General features: G+C 47.2%; 1 protein-coding gene across 1 annotated transcript in view; it reads right to left on the reverse strand.

Annotated features, from left to right (window-relative positions):
* SOS2 (SOS Ras/Rho guanine nucleotide exchange factor 2) overlaps positions 1-20,590 on the reverse strand; it is a 38,706-nt gene extending 18,116 nt beyond the window's left edge. The window contains exons 1-7 of the mRNA XM_027907644.1: positions 20,504-20,590; positions 10,843-10,968; positions 8,048-8,179; positions 6,221-6,385; positions 5,456-5,659; positions 4,129-4,272; positions 502-612 (exon numbers count right to left, since the gene is read on the reverse strand). Of these exons, the coding sequence (XP_027763445.1) occupies positions 502-612; positions 4,129-4,272; positions 5,456-5,659; positions 6,221-6,385; positions 8,048-8,179; positions 10,843-10,968; positions 20,504-20,590 (969 nt within the window). The remainder of the gene's footprint in view (positions 1-501; positions 613-4,128; positions 4,273-5,455; positions 5,660-6,220; positions 6,386-8,047; positions 8,180-10,842; positions 10,969-20,503) is intronic.
* Between the last annotated feature and the right edge of the window lie 633 nt (positions 20,591-21,223).

Genomic DNA, 21,223 nt, shown 5'->3' on the forward strand with positions numbered 1-21,223 from the left:
CCCTGAGAAACTGAGCATCACAAGTTTATGACTTAGAAAACGTTAAATCTTTTCCCCTTCCCAGCTCTTAACTAAGACAATAACTCAGGTTGTAAAATGAGGAAAGACTTTTCCAAAGGACGATGAAATTCCTGCCATCTTCCATATCAGGAGAAACGTTGAGCAGCAACTGAATTATCTCTCATCCTTTTTGAAAATTCCCTTTTCTGCCCTCACTCCACAGCTCAGAGAAGAACTGTGAAGGAACATTCCTGAGAAAGGTGATCACAGAACCATGGAATGGTTTGGGTGGGAAGGGACCTTAAATCCAATCTCAATCCATCCCTTTCACTATCCCAGGTTGCTCCAACCTGGCCTTGGACACTTCCAGGGATCCAGGGGCAGCCACAGCTTCTCTGGGCTTCTCTAATTCCTTTAGCTGGAAGTAAAGAATTACTGACAAAATTCAAGCCTTTGAAATGTGAGAATTAAAGCCTTTGGGTATTTGCCATTTGCACTCACCTGGAAGTGGAGAGCAACAGCAGGTTTTGCCATTAAGTTATTAAAATGCTCATGGAATTGTGGAGAGAGAATATCCTGGGACAAGGTTTCATAGGGATCAAAGGCTTGTTCCTAAATAAAAAAAACACAGAATGATATAAATGCATGAAGGATGCAAGATTATTTCTGCCCCAGCTGGTACAATTATCGCCCTTGAGAAGCTGCCACACAAAAGGGGGAACTTTTCAAGAAAATATCGATTTTTGCAAAACAAATCCTGAGGAAACCACAACCCTTTCTCACTTCCAGCTGCACACGAGTTTCTCAGCATTCCTCCATCTCCCGAGAATCATTGATGGCTGCCTCTGGATCAGCTGTGCCAAAGCCTGGCAGGCTGATCCCAGTCCCTGCAGATCCACTGGGCTGAATCACTCCCGAGTGCCCTGGGATAAAGCACATCCCTCTTTTCACCTTGACTCTTCCCAGAATGCAGGCTGCCAAATTTGGGAATACCAACTGCCACAAAAGGCTCCTCGGAACATTCAGGTGGAGTCACAAGTTTTCCAGTTGCAGAGGGCCCAGGGGAATTCCAGTGAAAGTCTTTGTGGGGAGCAGAGGCAGGGAACAAATGCTCTTTTCATATGCAAATTGTAATTATCGCTCTCAACTCTCCTCATCAAGTTTAATCATCACTGGCCACCCGTATTTTGGGAGTGGAGGGGATGAAAGAGGGGAAGGTTTGGCGCTGCAGCAGCTGATGAGAAATTATTAGACACTCTCTAATTGACCAAACTGGTTTTCTTCAGCAGATTCTGAATTGAGTTTAAAGCCCGGTGGGTTTTATTTTTTTGTTTATTCCACTGCAGCAAACATAAAAATCACAGAAACCCAGAAGGGGTCGGGTTGGAAGGGACCTTAAAGTCCATCTCATTTATCCTCCAGCCATGGCAGGGACATCTTCCACTATCCAAGGTTGCTCCAACCTGGCCTTGGACACTTCCAGGGATCCAGGGGCAGCCACAGCTTCTCTGGGCAACCTGTGCCAGGGCCTGTCCACCCTCCTAGCTGGGAATTCCTTCCCAATCTCCCATCTAACCCTGCCCTCTGGCAGTGGGAAGCCATTCCCTGTGTCCTGTCCCTCCATCCCTTGTCAATAGTCTCATCCCATCCTTCCTGTGAGTTCCCTTCAGGTACTGGAAAGTTACATATTTTAGAACTGGTTTCAGTTGGTTTTGGATTTGTTTTCTGAGCATAAGATTGAAATGAACTGCATTAGGGATCTTCCCTAAGAGACTAATCATAAAAAAAAAAAAAAGGGGTTCACACTTGCAGTGCTGCAAAAGTTACTGAACTATGGAGTTATGGAATACTGAAAATAACAGCCCTCAGCTGAAGGAGGGCAGGGCTAGATGGGATATTGGGAAGGAATTGCTGGCTGGGAGGGTGGGCAGGCCCTGGCACAGGTTACCCAGAGAAGCTGTGGCTGCCCCTGGATCCCTGGAAGTGTCCAAGGCCAGGTTGGAGCACCCTGGGCTGGTGGAAGGTGTCCCTGCCCATGGCAGGGGGTGGAATGAGATGAGCTTTAAAATCCCTTCCAACCCCAAAAAATGCCGTGATTCCATGGAGACATTAACCTGATGCCACATAAATTATTTCAATGCAGCACACAGTTGATGTTTGCACCCTTCAGCCCCTCTGGTGTGTGCAGTGGCTTCCACCTTTTTTTCCCTTGTGGATACTAAAACTCCTCTCCTATGGGGACACAAATATCAGCAAAACAAATTCACAATCTACTGACAATAACCTGTTTTATCAGCTGCCTCCTGGAGATCACTCCAGAGTAGGCACAAAGACCCTCTGCCCTCATTTCCTCCACAGCAGGAAAAAAATTGTTTTATTTGCCCCATATTAAAAAAAAAAAACCAAAAACCAAAAAAACAAACACACAAACCAGTCTTGTTTTCCCCATACTTGAAATTAATGTTTCGTTTTCCCTCTCTCAAAACCACGACAAATATTTACTACTTCTAGACCTTCCACAGAGATGGGACGCAGGAAAACAGACAAAGCAGGAAGATTCCAGCCTGGGAGGGTTGTTTGGTTTTTAATTACCCTTCCAAAAGGAGCGAAGGACCTTCACAATGGAAACACTAAAAGTGAACAAGCCTGGCAGGGAGATAAGGAGAGCAAATAAACACTTCACCTTCCTATCTCTCTTTAATGATCCCTTCTGCAAACACTCCCAGAGGGATGATCTCACCCTGGGACATGAACTGAATTAATAAAGACAAAATTATTACCCTCATAAAAAGCTTGGAAAAATAATCTGCTCTTCGTTTCCTATTGAAAGTTTTTTTCAGGGATCGGAAAAAAAAAATCAGGTGAGATTTTTGCTCGTTGGAGAGGATTTGTTTCCCTGAAAGCACAGGATGACTAAAAGCAGATTTTGCAACAAAATGAGATTTTTTTTTTCCAGGACAGCGCTGCACTGTTTCAAATTTTAAGTATTTTTTTCCCCCAGTTTTAATGTAATATCTACTTTAATTCACTGAGCAAACATTCCTCCTTATCATCATAAAGCAATTATGCTTCAACAGCTTCAGAGCTGAGACCTGGTCAGCTGGAATTCCCTACTCATGAGTGGTTTGTTAAAGCAGCGCCAAGGAAACTTCATCTTTATGGTCTATCCCCAAGTGAGTGGCACCTGGGCTCAGAGATCAGCTCCTGCACAGCCACAAAAAATGGGATTACTGCTGGTGTGTTCGTGCAGCCCTCAGACTTCACGTTCACCCTCGGGTTTTAAAAACTGGAGAGAAGTAAAAATTCAACGGAATTTTTATTGTTGTTTTTAATAAACATCATAATTTTAAGCTAAAAAACATATGTATTCTTTCTCAAGACAGACCAACTCACTGATTTCCTCTGCGACAGGGGTTTACATGATTCCCTTCACATTTTAGGTCTAAAAAAATGGGATTAAAGCACCACCCAAAGACTCCATTTAAACGTGTCCAGTGACAGCAAAACCTCCACCTCTGCCTTGGTCATTCATTCCAAGAGTTTGCTCCTCAGTCAGTTAAAAGTGTGCTGGATTCCAAGATGAACTGTCCTCTTTTTTCAGGTCCTGCTTCCTCCCCGTGCACCTCTGCTGAATTTCAGGGTCATTTTGCACCTATTTCCAGGTCAGATAGGTACCTGTATACCTGAATATATACCTGTATATTCTGAACAAGCTGAGCTCTGTCCCACTTGCTCAAAAACTTTAGTTTTGTGACTCCCTTCCGTATTTCAGAACAGTTTTATGGAATAGCTGAATATGGAGCATTTCAGTGCTCAATAAAGCAAAAAACCCTGACAAAATAATGGTTTATAATGTTCCAATATGAGCCACACCCAACCCCTGTGCAGTGTTTCCCCTTATTCCTGCTCTTTAATATCTATTTTATAGGTCAGTGGGTATCAGCAGCACTTTTGCCACGATTCTGCCCCATCAGCTGCTTCCCAGACTCGCTGCTGCTTGGAAACACCCGTGGAAACATCTCCCATTCCAGATGAGAACCAGAGAGTTTTCCCGAACTAAAACCACGTTCCCGGCGATTTAATAAAAGCAAACATTGAAAAAAACCCACCCCAATCCAACACTGTTACCTCTGCAAGGTCCTCAAAGCAGCTGCCAGCCAGGGGGTGGGGGCTGCTCTCATCCGTCATTTCCACCGTGTCCTCGATCAACCCCAGGAGCTTCACCGTCAGCTCGTGGATGTCTGAGATGTTGCTGAATATCACCTCGATATCCTGCAAAGGTCAAACGTGTCTTTAAGTCCTGCTGGGAGTGTTTTATTCATCGGGGAAATGTTGGAGCTTTCCTTGGCTGAACCAAGAGGTAAATGGAGAGGAGCTGACAAGAAGCGGGGACGAAAGTTGGAACTCCGGGGTCTTCCCGGCCCTCCGGGCACATCCAGGCTTGCCCAGTCCTCACACCATCCTGCCCAGGCTGCTGGAGCTTTGGACAGGAATTCCTGGCTTTTCCAACTGTTGTTGTCCCCTCTGCTTGTTCTTATCCCACAGAACAACAGGAAGGAAGCGATTTAAAGGAGGGAATTTACAGGTTGGACGGGTCCAACTAAATCAGCTCCTGGGCTCCTGCAGCAGAGGAGGAATCAGCAGCTTCCTCTCCCAAATTCTACTTTTAGATTAGAAATTTCTCATCCCCGTTCCCAAAAGAACATTCCTCAGCTCCAAAGCCATCACTTCCTTCTCCTCCCATCACCTTTACTTGGATTCTGTCCTCACGTCTGCACAATTCCCTGGTAAACCATCAGCTCCCGAGGAGCCTCCACACCCAGCTGGAATGGGCAGCTCCTGCTGCCTCTTTTTAACCTCAAAATCCCAGTTCAGGTTCTTCTGGGTCCCCTTCTCCTTCTCCCACTGGAAGGATTCCCTAATCCCTCCTTATTCCTCCTCCTCTTACCACAGCTGAGCTTCCCTTTTAGACTCCAGCGTTCCAAAACCAGGATTTGCCACATGTGCAATATCAGTCAGAACATTTCAATCGTTCATCAAACACAAACTGCCCTCACAGTGAAGAGAATCCAGAGCCAGGGGCTGTTTGACTTGGAATTTCTACAGATTACAGTGCCCTGGGGTAGACTTCAAATGGCAGTTCAAGTGCCTGCATTCACTGCAGATGCAGGTAAATAACTTAATTTTTATGTTAAGCAAAAATGAAACTATTAGCCACATGACCAAAACAATCCTGCTGGCTGGCACCTGACAGGGAATTGTGTCCATTAAGCTGCACTCCCACAATATTAATGGCAACTCCCCCACAGGATTTCCCAAACAGACAACACTCACCATTCACCCCCAGACCAATAAATCAAATTTAATTTTACCTCCAACACAGTTAAAAGTGGACAAGCTTAGGCTGCTAATGGAGCAATCAGCACCACCCATCAACAACCACTAAAGGACTCACATTGGGTGTGAAGAGCTTTCTGTTGGACAGGAAAGCCTCCCGAAATACTTTGATGATGAGGTTGAGCTCCCGCAGGTACTGCCTCTCCTCTGCTATTTCGTTCCTCACCAGGTCGTAGTAGTTGAGCTCCCCAGAAGAGGAGGGCTCGTCCTCACACAGGGAAACCAAGCCAATCTCATCCTGATCAAACATATCCATCAAAACCTGGCGGTGGAATTCAAAAAAATAAAATTAAAAACAAACAAACAAAAAAAAAGACATCGAGCCTGATTTTCACACTTGGCTCCAGCTCAGCTGTTTCCACGTGCTCAGAGAAATCCTGGGAGTTTTTAATACAATACTTTCTGTGCTCACTTTCACAAGGGAGTAATATTTAAAACTTTGGCAGCAGGAGGCTGGCTCAGCTGCCAAAGCCATTTTTCCCTCTGGAAGTTAGTATGGCCCAGAAAACAAGTTACAATTCGGGCAGAATCAGCTCTGCAAACAAGGCATCTTGCATAAGGCTCGGCCAAAACCCTCCTGGGTAAAGATAAAATTCAACAAAAATGTTTCTCATTTTAATGGGGATGAAAACTGAAGGTCTTTTCTGTGTTAGGAAGAAGACCTGCCGTGACAAAGTGACACCAGCAGGGCCGTGACAGCAGAGAAATAAAGGACAACACCATTTTCTGTCTGTAAGCACTAAAAAGTACTCACAAATTTTAGTTTGCAATGAAATTTAAAAAAAATCACCTCTAGGTACTGTTTGAATCCCAACTCTTTTACCTTATCAGCACACATTGACACTTTGATGTCCTGCTGGGAGATCTCAAAGTGCCGGATGTTGAACACGTAGTTCCCAGCCAGCTTTAAAATGTCGGCTGAGATGTATTCCAAGACAGCCACGATGTAGAGAGAGACGTGGTAATCCACCTTATAGCCCAGGACCTCCTGCCAAGAGGGAAAACAAAAGGTATTTATTGCAGGAATTCATCTGGAATTAAAATTAACACACGGAGTTTTCTGTGGTGGTAACTGTAAATGGAACAGCAAATGCAGACTGGGCCCATCTGCCTCAGAGGGGAAGCTGGTAAATCTGTGTGTTATTTTGCCATTTTAACAGATGAAAAGCTGCAGAACTTGCAGTGATTCTTCCTCTCAAGATGACACTCCTAAAAATAGGGTTCCTGCAAGGAAGGGACTTCACTGGAACCACTGCTGTACTTCATTTTTCATCTACAGCTGTGCTTATTGCTCTGGTCCTGGTCTGGACTTCTGAGAACAGGGCAGGTTTCACTGTCACAGAGTCCCAGGGTGGTTTGGGTTGGAAAGGACCTTAAAACCCATCCCATTCCACCCCCTGCCATGGGCAGGGACACCTTCCACCAGCCCAGGGTGCTCCAAGCCCTGTCCAGCCTGGCCTTGGACACTTCCAGGGATCCAGGGGCAGCCACAGCTTCCCTGGGCAACCTGTGCCAGGGCACAGCCAGCAATTCCTTCCCAATCTCCCATCTAAGCCTGCCCTCTGGCAGTGGGAAGCCATTCCCTGTGTCCTGTTCCTCCATCCCTTGTCCAAAGTCCCTCTCCATGTTTCTTGTTGGTTCCCTTCAGTCCCTGCAAGGCCACAATGAGATCACCCCAAAGCTTCTCCAGGCTGAGCCATCCCAATTCCCTCAGCCTTTCCTCAGGGCAGAGCTGCTCCATCCCTCTGATCATCCTGGTGGGTATATAAAGTAATTAAACTTTAACAATGAAATCCTAAATATAAAAAAACAAACCCAGGATGAACATGGCACGTTCTCCTGAGGACACACGTCCTGCAGAGCTTGTTCCACAGGGCCTCTTACCTGGGACAGGACTGTCAGCACCAGGGAAATCCACAACACATTTGAACAAAGCAAATTTGTTCTTACCACGTATTGGTGCATCCTCCTAAAAATCAGATTCTGTGCCTGTTTTCACCCACTTCTAAACCAGACTCGACCAAAAAAAACACCCCTGTTGTCTAGGAAGATCTTATTTCACGCTGTTTTCTTGCCTAACATCTCTTCCCCTCTCGTTAACCCTCACAATCTAAGACTGTGTGTGAGGACACCACAGCCAGACCCAAGAAAGGGCTTTCATTTCTGCTTTTTTTTGGGTGTTTTTTGTTCTGTTTTCTCAACAGCTGCAAACACCTTTGCAGATCTCATGATTTTTAAACCCCAAGGCTCCAGTGGCACTCAGCAGTAACCCCAAGGACACACATCTTAGTTGACAGTACACAAGAACGAGACCTGCTTGTTCTCCTTCCTCCTGTTTTGGTTTCTGCAGCATTTTGGGACAAATAAAGGCATCAAAGCAGCGCTGCTGAAGCAGGGAAGGTATTTGGGGGTTTATTTATGTTAAAAACTAACTAGTCATGTTTCAAAGGAGAGTTAATAATTAACACAGTGATGTCTATGATGAATTTTAGGATCTGCTTTTATTATCACTGTAATAAACCCATCCTGCTCTGTGGTGACTCTGGGCTCCCTCAGCCCACGAGAGAAACTCCTTTAACGTCACACAAATTAAAGGAAGACATGAAAGGTCATGCTGGAAGGCAAAAGCACAGCAGAGGGGGTGAAGTACCTTCAGTAAGGGATGGATTTTGTCCACAGGGAGCAGGAGAGGGTTCCTTCTTTTCCGTTTCTCTATGGCAGACTGAGCATCGGCGATCGCCCACTTGTCGATGGGGTGAGGAAATGTCTTCTGGACCCGCTCCTGGGCAAACACACAAAGTGCACTGAGATCAACCACAGCCATCAGAGAGAAGGTTAAATAAAACCCAGCACAGCAAATTACTTCCCCTGCAGTGCAGGCAATTATCCTCCTCCTCAGTTGTTTGCAACACGGTCTCCCTAATTGTTCTCGCCCTCTTACCCAACTCGGCTTCCCTCTCTGCAACAATCCCAACCAACCTCCCTTCCCTGAGCACCGAGAACTCCTTCAAATCTCCTAAAATACCTCCTGATCTGTGATCTTTGCAGGAGCAGCAAGAAAACTCAGCTGAGATTGAGGATTCAGTCTATACTTTTAGTGGAAGTCGTCCCATCCCTGCCCGTGGCGGGGGGTTGGAAATGGATGGTCTTTAAGGTCCCTCCCAACCCAAACCATTCTGGAATTCCATGAGACCAGGAGCCCAAAATATAAACACCATCAGGAAATACTGAACAGTTTACAGGTTACAAAAAAACCCAACAAGTTGACATTGTTCATATTTAAAAAAGGGTGTAACTAGCCCAACATCAGATCAAGTTTATGGCAGAAATGAAAAAGGGAAGGATGAGATGGGAAAAAATGGGGGAAATCTTGGTGTCCCTTTGATAAAAAGGTTTTTGCACATATTCTGAAATCTAACAGGAGGCCTGGGGTTTTTTTTACAGGCAGGTTTTCTCAGGGGCAGCTTTTCAATATTTGCATTTGGCCATTTAATGCTCAATTTTCTGTGTCAGTGCCAGGCAAGGACAGGGTGACCTTTCCTCTTGGAGAGCGGCCGACAGCGCCGGGCTGGGTCACCAAAACGGACCTTCCTCGAGATCCCACCAGGAGATCAGCCCAAAAATGGAGATAATGTGGCAGTCAGATGTCCTTCAACACGGAATCACAGAATTCCAGAGAGGTTTGGGTGGGAAGGGACCTTAAAGCTCATCTCATCCCACCCCCTGCCATGGGCAGGGACACCTTCCACCAGCCCAGGGTGCTCCAACCTGGCCTTGGACACTTCCAGGGATCCAGGGGCAGCCACAGCTTCTCTGGGCAACCTGTGCCAGGGCCTGCCCACCCTCCCATCCGGGAATTCCTTCCCAATATCCCACGTAAACTTCACGAGTAACAGGCTCCTTCTGCACTCCACCTTCACTGCTCCCCAGTGTTTTCCTGGGAACTCTTTTAAAGGCTTTTTCTATTTATAGAACATTTATAATTTGAGATTTTTTTTTTTAGACCTTGATCTTGCAAACATTGAAGTCTAAGATCATGCACAAACAGTCCCATTAACTCCAGGCTGGTATGTAAATATCTGCATCACAAACCACAGAGAGATCCCAGCCCTCCTGTTTTCTCCTAACAGCTAAAAACAGCCCAGGAGCAGATCCAAAAACCCTTATCCGTGGATCTCACATTCCTGCCGGCAGCAAAACCTCCCCAACAACCCAGAACAAAACTGAATTATAATGTCCCTGCTCTGGAAGGGTCTGAACGTATCGACCTACGGGACATTTACGCCTAACTCGGTGTTTTTTTAAATGAAATAACTTACACTGCCGAGATCAGCAGTGTTTTATTCTTCACAGCTTTAAACCACAGGGAAAATACCCAGGATTTGGTTTTTTGCTGTGATAGTCCCAAACCAGAGCTGAGGGTCTGATCAGCTGGGAACTGCAGAGAGAAGGTGGAACTTCTCAGCTCTGCATCCAGAGTTCAAATCCAGGCTCAAATCAGACCCTCCAACCCCGAGAGGTGTTAAATGACCATTAAGTTTTGCTTTTACTTAGTGATTTGATGATCTTTATGCATCACTATCTCAAAACACTCTTATCATACACCAAAATTAATAATTAATAATTAACCTTGAATAAAGGGCATCTAATAAGAACCTAAAACCCTTCAGGCAATTATTTTGTAAATACATATTTTATGTATACATATATATATATATATATATATATATATATATATTCTTTTTAATTTCCATGACACACATATACAAAATATTAGATATTTTTGTGCATTATATGTACTATTCCTTTTATTTCCACGACACCCACAGGGAATACCACACAAGGACGTGGTTTTGCCCCGGGCTATAAATCCCAGACATCCAGATTAATGCCAAATTAATACTCTGCAAAGCTACAACGGGTCCCAGCCACATGGAAGCCCTTTTTCCCCCCTCCAGACTCCATTAAACCCTCATTTTGGAATGATGACACAAAAGCAGGCAGCTGCAATAACACAAGAGCCTCAGTGAGTTCAGTAAAATCCCAGGAACACCCAGCTCTGTTCCCCTCAGCCCTGGCAACAATAACCTTTCATTCCAATATTGCCTTTTTCTTCCCCACCTCCTCGTGTGTCAAAAAGGAAGGAAAATTCTTAAATCCAGAGTGTTGGAGGAGTTAAAAAAAAAAAACCTCCCAAGCATCCTGCAAGGAAAAATTCCCACCATTTCTATTCTGAAAGATAGGAAAATGAGTTTGTTAATAAAACCTAAACAGAATCGTGGAGCGGTTTGGGTTGGAAGGGACATTATTAAAGCACATCCACTTCCACCCTTTGCCAAGGGCAGGGACACCTTCCACTGGCCCGGGGTGCTCCAAGTAAATGCTTTTTTAGGGGTTTTTTTTGTGTTTTGTTTTTTTTTTTGGTTTCCCAGCATCCATTTGTACCTCCACGTCTTGCACAGTGCGGGGCTGAGCGATGCACAGCTTGTTCAGCAGCTGAAGGATCAGCTCCTCGATGTAATACAGGGAATCCTCCTTGGCCGACAGGTTGGGGTGAACCTGCTGCTGGACCTGCCCGGAAGGAACCACAGCAATTAGGATTTTGGGGGGGCTGAAAGTTGCGGAGAAAAGGATGGATCAATTCAGCACTGCCGGCTCACACGGCTTCCACTCGTTTCCCACGGGTTTTCCTAGGGAATTAAGGTGGGAATTCCCACTCCTGCAAGGAATAACGAGTGTTTGGGTGTTGTGGTGGGGAAGGAGTTCCAATCCCTGTGGGTTACTCATCCCAGAGTGAGTAACTGCAGTCCCATTCCCGACCCTACGGAGCGAGTGGTGCAGTCACCACCTGCAGGAACAACTCGCCCTGCCTGGCTGACTGAACACTCACCAGAGGGAAGGGCTGGATAAGCAAGGAAAAGCTGATTTCCACCTCTCCCCAAAGCCAGGCAGGATCATGGGGTTTATCTCACTTCATGGAGATTAATCCCAGCTTTGGTTTCCAAGGCTGAACCAGAGCAGACAACCCCAAACGGGCGACCTCGGTGTCTGTGCCCACAATTAACTCATCCTGAGCCAGCAGGAGGTTTTCCCAATAAAAATAACCCCCCCCAATCAAACCACCCCACCTTAAAAAGAAAGAAAAAAAAAAAAAAAAAAAAAAAGCTCTCAAGAGTTTAGTCCCTACACTCAGTTTTCCCTGGCAGCATCTCAATCAGGAAAGCACTAACTAGACCTCAAACTATAGCCAAAGGATTCGTCAGGAATACAATCCAGGGAAATTCCCTCCTCTCCCCCTAAAAATTCTGTGTTAATCACCTCAAAAAAAAATTAACCTGACACACTCACGTTGGCATTCACAAGACAAATGGGTTGGGAGCTTCTTGGGGGAAGACAAGAACACCTTTGGGTGCAGATGAAATACAGGCACTTCCAACTCCAAATCCCATGGGTGAGACCCCAAAATCTGGGAGGCTCTGAGGGCTTCCTCCAAATTTAACAGAATCCCAGAATGGTTTGGAAGGGACCTTAAAGCTCATCTCATTCCACCTTCTGCCATGGGCAGGGACACCTTCCACCAGCCCAGGCTGCTCCAACCTGGCCTTAGACAATTCCAGGGATCCAGGGGCAGCCACAGCTTCTCTGGGCAACCTGTGCCAGGGCCTGCCCACCCTCCCAGCCAGGAATTAATTCCCAATATCCCATCTACCACCCTGCCAGCTGGGTGTAACAAACCTGTCCAGTTTTGTTACAGAGTTTTTGTACAGCCCTGTAAACGTAATTTCACTTTCTGCGCCTCCAACACCAATCTCACCCAGCGCTTCCCAGAACTGTTCCCCAGCTGACAGGGATAACAAGATCCTGAAAGGAAGAAAGGATCCTCAAGAAAACCAAGCCCCCACTCCTTGAAAACTCTTACTTAAGACAGCAGTTCTACAACAATGGCCTGGGCATTTCGTGCTCTTCCTGAACATGAGAGTTTAATTCCCAAAACAATGGAAAACCAGGAAGTGCTGAGTTAAGGTCCCTCCACTGCAGAAAAAGCACTTGCTAGCAAGGGAATAAGAAGGAATTTTATGTCCCCACAGTGAACCCTTAAAGATGTTCCAGAGGACTGACAAGAACAGGCACTGTCAGAAGGTGAGGAAGGGAAACCTTTTCCCCCCTCAGGAGCAGAGAGGGAACTCCCATTCCCTGTACTGGAGCACCTGGATATCCAGCAAGGCTGAGGGGCAGGAGAGGAGCACAGAGCCCTCCTCAAACACTGACAGGGAATCCCAACTTCACACAAGGAGCACAAATCCCAGAATTCCAGGACGGTTTGGATGGGAAGGGATCTTTAAGATCATCTTGTTCCCACCCCCTGCCGTGGGGAGGAACACCTTCCACCAGCCCAGGCTGCTCCAACCTGGCCTTGGACACTTCCAGGGATCCAGGGGCAGCCACAGCTTCTCTGGGCAACCTGTGCCAGGGCCTGCCCACCCTCCCAGCCGGGAATTCCTTCCCAATATCCCACCTAACCCTGCCCTCTGGCAGTGGGAAGCCATTCCCTGTGTGCTGTCCCTCCATGCCTTGTCCCCAGTCCCTCTCCAGCTCTCCTGGAGCCCCTTTAGGCCCTGCAAGGGGCTCTCAGGTGTCCCTGGACCCTTCTCTTCTCCAGGTGAACCCCCCCAGCTCTCCCAGCCTTTCCATCCCTCAATCTTCACTTCAGGCCCTGTGTAAATCCTGAAGTCAATTTTTTCTCTGAAAGCAGCAAAGCTGACAACGAAGCCCAACATTTCCTGGTTGAGACAACTCCTCCCTGAGGATCTGGGAAATCAGCTTCCCTTTGAAATGAGTTTGCCTGCAGCATCCTGGCAGGTCCCCGAGGTACCTGTGCACTCCTTGGCTTCCAGGGACGTTATTTTGACAGAAGTGATGAGAAAAACGGAATATTTCAGAGCAAGACACTGTCTGTCAGAGCAAAACAAAACCAGCTGTTATAAAAGCCGTGAACTGGCTGATCAAATCAGATGCCTCTGGATCAAGGAGCACTTATTCCCTACAGCATTCCCCTTAATCCTGACTAAAAAGGACTGGAAAAGCAAGGAGGGATCAACAAACACTGAATACACACACAAAAAAGTAGGAGGAATTACCGAGGACACGTTCCTTAGGGAAGTGATTCCAGGTTCAGACCGAAATATCTGAGCAGAATTAAATGAACTGGCATGGAATAAACATCAGCAAAGTGCACTGGGTGAATATTATCTGTCTGGTAAATACCCTTTAAAAAACCCACAAGGTGTTTGCAGTGAGCAGCCAGAGCTCAAAAAAACCAAAGTATCACAAAAAACAGATTTTTTAACCTATTTTATCCCTGAAACAGTGGAGTGTCTGAAGTCACTAAAGAGGGAGATTAAGATTAGCAGGACTGATTTCTACAGTGTCATCCACGTGGGATTATTCCTCCAGGAGCTGTTCCAAGGAATGGAAATTAAATAAGAGGTACAAGCGTGGCATTTAAACTTGGCCTTAAGGCCTTCCTGAGTTTTTATTTATTTATTTATTTTAGATGGGAATTCCTAAACTGTTGATTCCCCTGCTCCTCTCCTCCCTTTCTCCCTACTTTTCTACCCCCCCTCAACGTGCATATTTGCTGAAAAGCCACAAAAGCCTCTCCAGAAATGAATCCAAGCTCAAAATTCCCTCCTCAGTAAGGTGTTAATAATCCTCAAATTGTCTATTCAGAAGAGATGGGGATGAAAACCTTTAGTGGAGATAAACAGTATTAAAACTACAAACAGTATTGAAACTACCATCAGTATTAAAACTACAAACAAACTGAGGTTTTTCTGGGTTTTTTTTTTTGGCAGGGTTAATTTTGAAGGGCAGGAATTGTGGTGTGAAGCCTGAATGGCACTAACAGCTGGATTTGGGGTGATCCAGAACTCCAGAGGATAAAAGCAACGGGCAAAGGGTTGAATCTGACATGACAGAAAGCTGAGGGAAAACAAAATTAAGAGCAAAAAAACCTGAAAATAACTTCTTTTTAGCCTGTGCTAATGGGACAAACCAGCAGTTTGGCCATTATAAGGAAATGTATTTTTACATAATAGATGTATTTCGACAGTAAATACACATCCATTAAGCTCCAGTTGTTCCACAGCGAGCACAAGAGCAAGGCAAGAGATGGTTCATTAAAAAAAAAAACAACCCAAGAGCAGAAAAATCCCAGCACACACCATCACAAACACATGGATTCATATTCCCGAAAGACCTGACAGCAACATCCCATTTCTCTGCTCCTGTTCAAAACCACATTTCCAGAACACAGAATTCCAGAGTGACCGGAGATTTCAGCACAAGGAGTTTCTCATTTCAGGCTGGGGTTTTATTCCCTCTTACCCTTTCCCTCCTGAAGATAACCCTGACCAGGAGAAACACAAAACATCTGCTCCAAAGGCAGGTTTTTAATCGTGTGTCTGGATGATGCCCCAGAGGAAGGGAACCAGATAGAGTAACTTTAAAGTTTCTGATGCTCTTCTTCAGTGAAAAGGGAGTTTTCTATTCCCAACTGATTGATATCCCCAACTGATTGATATTCCCAGAGCATAATTCTTCAGAAAGGACCACAAATATTTAAACACTTGAAGAGAAATCCCAAATAAAAACGCACTGTCAGCTTTGTAGTTTTTTTTTCCATCTTAAGCTATTTAACTACAGTTTTCCTTTAATATATTGTAGTTGAGGGAACTGAAGGAGGAATGATCTGACGCTCAAACAGCATCAAAGACTGTCCTAAGATCTCCTGGGAGATCTTAGACATAAAAAAACCATGTTAATAATGACCCCAAACCACACCAACTCCCCTCTCTTCAGTTGATTGTTGCTTCCTTTGATACCCAGGAACTAAACTGTGGGCCTGTTTACATGTAAACAAACCATACATACATTTTAATCTTAAAAACTGAGGGAAATTTGAGTGTTTGGATTTTATCCAGCCACATGAAACGCTTTGTTTAAACTGAGATAAAGGAGCCTGGGTGACGGGGAAGGGACCCCCCCCGTGGAGATGGCTGTGCACACACACCTGAATTAAGGCTGGTAATTCTCCCCAAATTCTCCTAATTGTCCAAAAACTCTTCCACAGGGAGCTGAGAGCTGCTCTGGGCTCTGAGTTCAGCGCCCAGGGGCTCCCTCTCCCCACTTTTTACACCCCACCCTTCCCAGGAATGGCTCACTCGGGTAGATTGAATTATTCACACCTTGAATCCGAATCCCAGAGTGGTTTGGGTTGGAAGGGACCTCAAAGCTCATCCCATCCCACCCCCTGCCATGGGCAGGGACACCTTCCACCAGCCCAGGATGCTCCAACCTGGCCTTGGACACTTCCAGGGATCCAGGGGCAGCCACAGCTTCTCTGGGCAACCTGTGCCAGGGCCTGCCCACCTTCCCAGCCAGGAATTCCTGGAATCTGGAGACAGTGAAGACCCTCAGAGTGATTTCTGGATGTCACTGAAATGACATTAAAAAACTGGGGAGAACAGAGGCCGTGGAGACAGGAAAGCCACGTTTTCCACGTGAGCAACCCCCTGGACCGGAGGAAGGGGAGCGCAGAACTGACTGCAAGCCTGGCAAAGGGAATCCAGGAGGGAATGATGGAAGCAAAGAAGAGACTGAAGGGCCCCTCTGGAAGAGATCAGATAACACTGCCCAAAGAGACAGGGGGGGAGAAGCAGGGGGGGCAGCAGAGCTGGAGAGGGGACACAAAATGGGCAGAATGGGATGAGAAAATGGGAAAAGCACACGCTGGGATCGGAGCCCAGTCCCGAGGGACGAGGTGAATCACGGTCCCAGTGGGTTTTGATTCCTGTGTCTCCTCTCCAAGCCAACCCAAACACTGATTTCCATGTTCCGCTTCACCAGCACAGGTAGGAAGTGTTTCTGCTGCTGCAGCTGCCAACTGGAATGACACCATTCCCATTAAACACCTCACACCTCAAATCCACCTTCTTTTCACGCCACTGGCTGGGAAAACTCTCCTGCTACCATCTGCCAACTGCAGATTCCAGCGTCAGCAGTAATTTCAGCTAAACAGAGTTAAAAAAATAAAAGGCATGAAAATAATGGGATTTAAGTAAAGGGACCAGTTTTCTTGAGTTCCAAGCTGAGGCATTCATAGAATCACGGAATAGTTTGGGTGGAAGGGACCTTAAAATCCACCTCATTCCAAAGCCCTGCCACGGGCAGGGACACCTTCCACTCAAATTCATGGCTGTGGCAACTGCAAGTCTAAAAAGGTCCAGACTTCTGAGCTCAAATAAATAAATTTATTAGAAGCTAAATGACCTAACAGACTTCAAACCCGAATATAACTACTTAAAACTCCGTAACAAGCAGCTTTCCCGTTGGAGTTAGAATGCATTAAATAACAACACATGCTAATGAAATTACAATGCATTAAATAATAACCTCTTATAATGACAGTGCAACACATTAAATAATTCTAACCCAAGGGGAGGCCGATCCTGCCGTGGAAAACAGGCAGGGAGTGAAGTGGGGCACTCCTGCACTTCCCCCAACACTGACCAACCCCAGCCATGAGAGCTCACCCAAGTCACACACACACCCCGACTGCCATATGTTTGAAAATATAGAAGCACTGAACTAATGTAAACTTCATTAAAAAAAAAAGAAAAAAAAAAAAAAAGGCCTCAAAACGGTCTTTTATATTTCCCTACACGACGTTTGCTAAGAATAAACCCTTTAGTCATGCTCTAGAAATTTGATGAGTGGTCCAGAGCAATGGTGGAATTGTTTTGGAAAATGCAAATAGTGCCCAGTGCCAGGATTATCCCGACATGTGGTGCCTGCAGAGCCGTGGGGATTAAATGTTTGACAGTCTCTGTTTGTGGATAATGGAGAGAGCCCAAAACAAGAGTCCCTGGGAGATGCTTGTAAACTTAATTCAGGAAAAAAAAAATCAAAGAGCAAAGCAACTGATTACACAGCCCTTGTTTGCAGAAATGCGCTTTTAATTGGCCAGCGGATTTATAGGAGCAAGCATAAATGATAATCCCAGAATCTCAGGGTGGTTTGGATGGGAAGGGACCTTAAAGACCAGCTCATTCCAACCCCCTGCCACGGGCAGGGACACCTTCCACCAGCCCAGGGTGCTCCAGCCTGGCCTGGGACACTTCCAGGGATCCAGGGGCAGCCACAGCTTCTCTGGGCAACCTGTGCCAGGGCCTGCCCACCCTCCCAGCCGGGAATTCCTTCCCAATATCCCATCTATCCCTGCCCTCTGGTAGTTTGAATCCATTCCCCGTGTCCTGTCACTTCAGACCCTTGTAAAATCCACACAGAGGCTGCACAGGAAGGTTTTAGGGTGAACAAATCCACACATACAAACCCACCAACGCATTCCTGGCTATTTCCAAAAACACCCACCAGCTCCGTGGAGTCTCCTGTTCCATCCTGGAATTCCCAAGTCACTGGAACAGTTTATTCCAGGTAGCATTTGGCATTAATACATTTTTCAACTACAATTTCCCCCCCAAATTTTTTCTGCAGTGCACATTGAAAAACTGGGAGCTGGCAGTGCCCCGCTCAGCTGGGACCACTGAAATCCACCCAGGATTGCCACGGGATGCCCTGGAACAGCAGCTCAAGTCACTGCACCTCAGTGACCACAGGATAAAATTAATATTGTTCCCTTCTGATTGACTAAGGATTTTGATAAGCAAGTTTCATTATCCTCACTCCCCTACTCAGATTTCCAGCAGAAGGAAATAAAGTGTTTTATTTTACAGCAAGGAACCAAAATCCCAGCTAAAACAGAGCCAGGGCATGAAAAGTGCTTTCAATTTTTCAGCTTGCAAGATTCCCAGGGGCCAGTGCTAAGAATGTGGGCACAGAAATACATAAAAATCTGCTTTAAAGATGTCTTGCCCTTTAGTTTTTTTTTTTTCTTCCTAAAAAGGTGGAATTCAGCACTACCAATTTCGAAGAGTTCGAGACTTAAATGAACAGAAAATCTTGTTCTAAAGACACATTCTCACATTTTTGCACATGGTAAAGTGAGAACTGAATGTATTTCGCCATTTTTTCCCCCCCCATTCACGATGTGTTAAGGGTCAGCTGTGTAGAACCAAAACTAAAGCAGGGGTTTAAAAGTGTTTGATAAAAAGAAGTGACCTTAAACTTGCTGAAATCACAATGAGATTGGAGCTCTTCAAGGCATGTTCTGGACTTAGAATCCAAGCAGCAAGGAAATATGATTTTACCCATCTCCACACCTTTCTGTGCTTTAGGATTAAAAATTTCTCACACCCCGACATGAACAAGGAAAACCCAAACCTTCCCTCTTCTTTTTCCTGCTCCCAGTTTCTCCCCTTCAAGAAATGCTCAATAAAGGGAAAAGCTTTCAGGAATGGAAAATAAGTGCTCAGGACATTAAAAATCCACCTGAGAAGTTCAAAGCGACCCAAACCTATTCCAGGTATTTGACTAAGAAGTTTCTAAATTTTCTTTAAAATTGTCATCTCAAAGCAACCTGCTTGGAAAGATCCTGGGATGAGTGGATTTTTAAACCTCTTCGGGACAAAATTACAAACTATTTGAAAACAGTGGCGCTGATGTTTGATGCATTCTGAAATTAATACAAAACCTGATGTTTTCACACTTGGGATTCAGGGTGGGTCCTGCAGGCAGGGAACTTTTCCAAGGGGAAAAAAAAAACAACAACAACAAACAGGATATAAGCAACTACACACTGGTATCACAACTCTATTTTGGAAAGGTGAAATTCCTGCTCTTTCCACCAGAACCGAATGCACAAACAGAAAGAATTGTGAAGAGCAGCGTTAATCCACCAGTCTGCACACTGTGTGTATTTCAGGAGGATTGAAACACCTTCAAATTTTCAAGAAACCACGTTTGGGAGGATGCTGGTTTGGATGTCAAGGTGCTGTTTCAGGTCAGATTGGAGAGGCCAGGAAAAGAACAGCGTGGAATTCTCTAAGAGACTGGAAAGCAGCTACTACACGGAGGAGATTTAGGAGTAAAGAGCGGAAAACCCACGATTCTTCAGCCAGGCAATCAGGGGATTCTCTGCCATCCAGAGGACTACTTAGCTGCCTTCTAAAACAAGTGGCACGAGGGCCCAGAACAAATGCAAATCTTCTACTCTATAAAAAACAAAAAAAATCAAAGGGAATCGTTGCCCCACAGCATCCACAGTACATCTATCTATTCTTGGGGGGCAAAAAAAAAAAAAAAAAAAAAAAGACCAACCACTCAGAAGCGCCTGCAGGACCTGTATCCCAGTCCTGCCCAGCAGCAGAGATCCAGATCAGCTGGGAATTATGAACTGTGGAATAATCCCCAACCTTTGGAAATGACACATCGCTCCCTCCGAGCCCAGTTTAACCACTCCCTCCGCTGCTGGGGGTGCCGTTCCAAAGGGGGGCGGGCTGGGGGGGCTTCCCTGCCGTGCAGAACACATCCTAAACAGGATCAATTCATCCGCCGGGAGGATTCCCACACGGCTCATCTCTCCTGCGGGGCGGGAAGACGCCTCGGGAAGCACGGGATGGCTTCACCCCGCAGGACAGCCCGGGGATGTCCCGAGTGTCACCCCGACTGCCAGAAGCACCTCAGCGAGGGAAGAGAGCCTGGAAAAGCCGCCTCGGGGTGGGGGGGAAAGGGATGCAGGATGCCATCCCACCGCTCCTCAGCGGCATTACCAGGTTGCCCGGAGAAGCTGTGGCTGCCCCTGGATCCCTGGAAGCGCCCAAGGCCAGGCTTGGAGCAACCTGGGCTAAGTGGGAAGGTGCCCCTGCCCCACGGCAGCGGGGTGGAACGGGATGGGCTTTAAGGCCCCTTCCCACCCAAACCCCTCTGGAATTCCGGGATCCCAGGATCTTGCCAGAGCCCCAGTTAGGAGGTTCCCTCCCCAGGGGAGCGAACTTTTATCAAGCGCAGGTTGAAGGAATAAGCAGCCGCCCCCCCCCCCCACCTTCCCCCTCAGCATCGCCACCGGGAGCCCCCTGAGGGGATCCCCCCGGGGGAGGAAAACACCCTTCGCAGCTCTCCCCTTCCCACCCCGGGGGGACTGACCGACCTTGCGCAGGGCGGGCACGAAGAGCCCGCGCCATTTCGGGCCGTTCTCCTCGCCCAGGAACTCGTAGGGCTGCGGCGGCGGCTGCATGGCGGGGTTTGGGGGGGGGAGAGGGAAGGGGAGGGAGGGAGGGAGGGGGGGGAGTGTGCAGCGCTCCGCTGCTCACCCGCCCGGCCGCGCCGCCATGGCCCGGCTCGGGGGGAGCCGCCTCAGGGTGGTGGAGGCTCGGCAGGGACCGGGAAGGGTCGGGTCGGGCCGGGTCAGGCGGGGACGGGACGAGCCGAGCCGGGCCGGGCCCCGCTCGCTGCGGCCCCGCTGCCGCCGCCACCGCCACCGCCACCGCCGCCCCTTGCGCGCCTGCGTACAACGGGCCCGCAGCGCCCCCGGCGGGCACCGCCGGCATCGGGATCGCCCTGTCTGAGGGGAATATCCCGGCGTGAGGGGGAGATCCCTGTCTGAGGGGAATATCCCTGCTTGCTCCATCTCTCTGGCGGCGACGCCCCCCACCCGCGGGCTCGGGGGGGGATTCTCCCGACCCCGGAGGGGTCGGGAGAATCCCCCCCCGAGCCCGCGGGTGGGGGGCGTCGCCGCGCCTGAGGTGGGGAGGTGGTGTTGATTCTCCCGCCGTGCCTGAGGGGCTGTTTCCCTCCCTGCGGGTAGATTTGTTTTCCTCCCGGCCTGGAGGCTGTTTCCTTCACCACCTGGAAGCTGTTTTCCCATCCT

The sequence above is a fragment of the Empidonax traillii genome, unplaced genomic scaffold (genome assembly GCF_003031625.1).
Source record: "Empidonax traillii isolate 1590-97213 ecotype Southwest subspecies unplaced genomic scaffold, ASM303162v1 scaffold1511:size131785, whole genome shotgun sequence".
Taxonomy (NCBI): domain Eukaryota; kingdom Metazoa; phylum Chordata; class Aves; order Passeriformes; family Tyrannidae; genus Empidonax; species Empidonax traillii.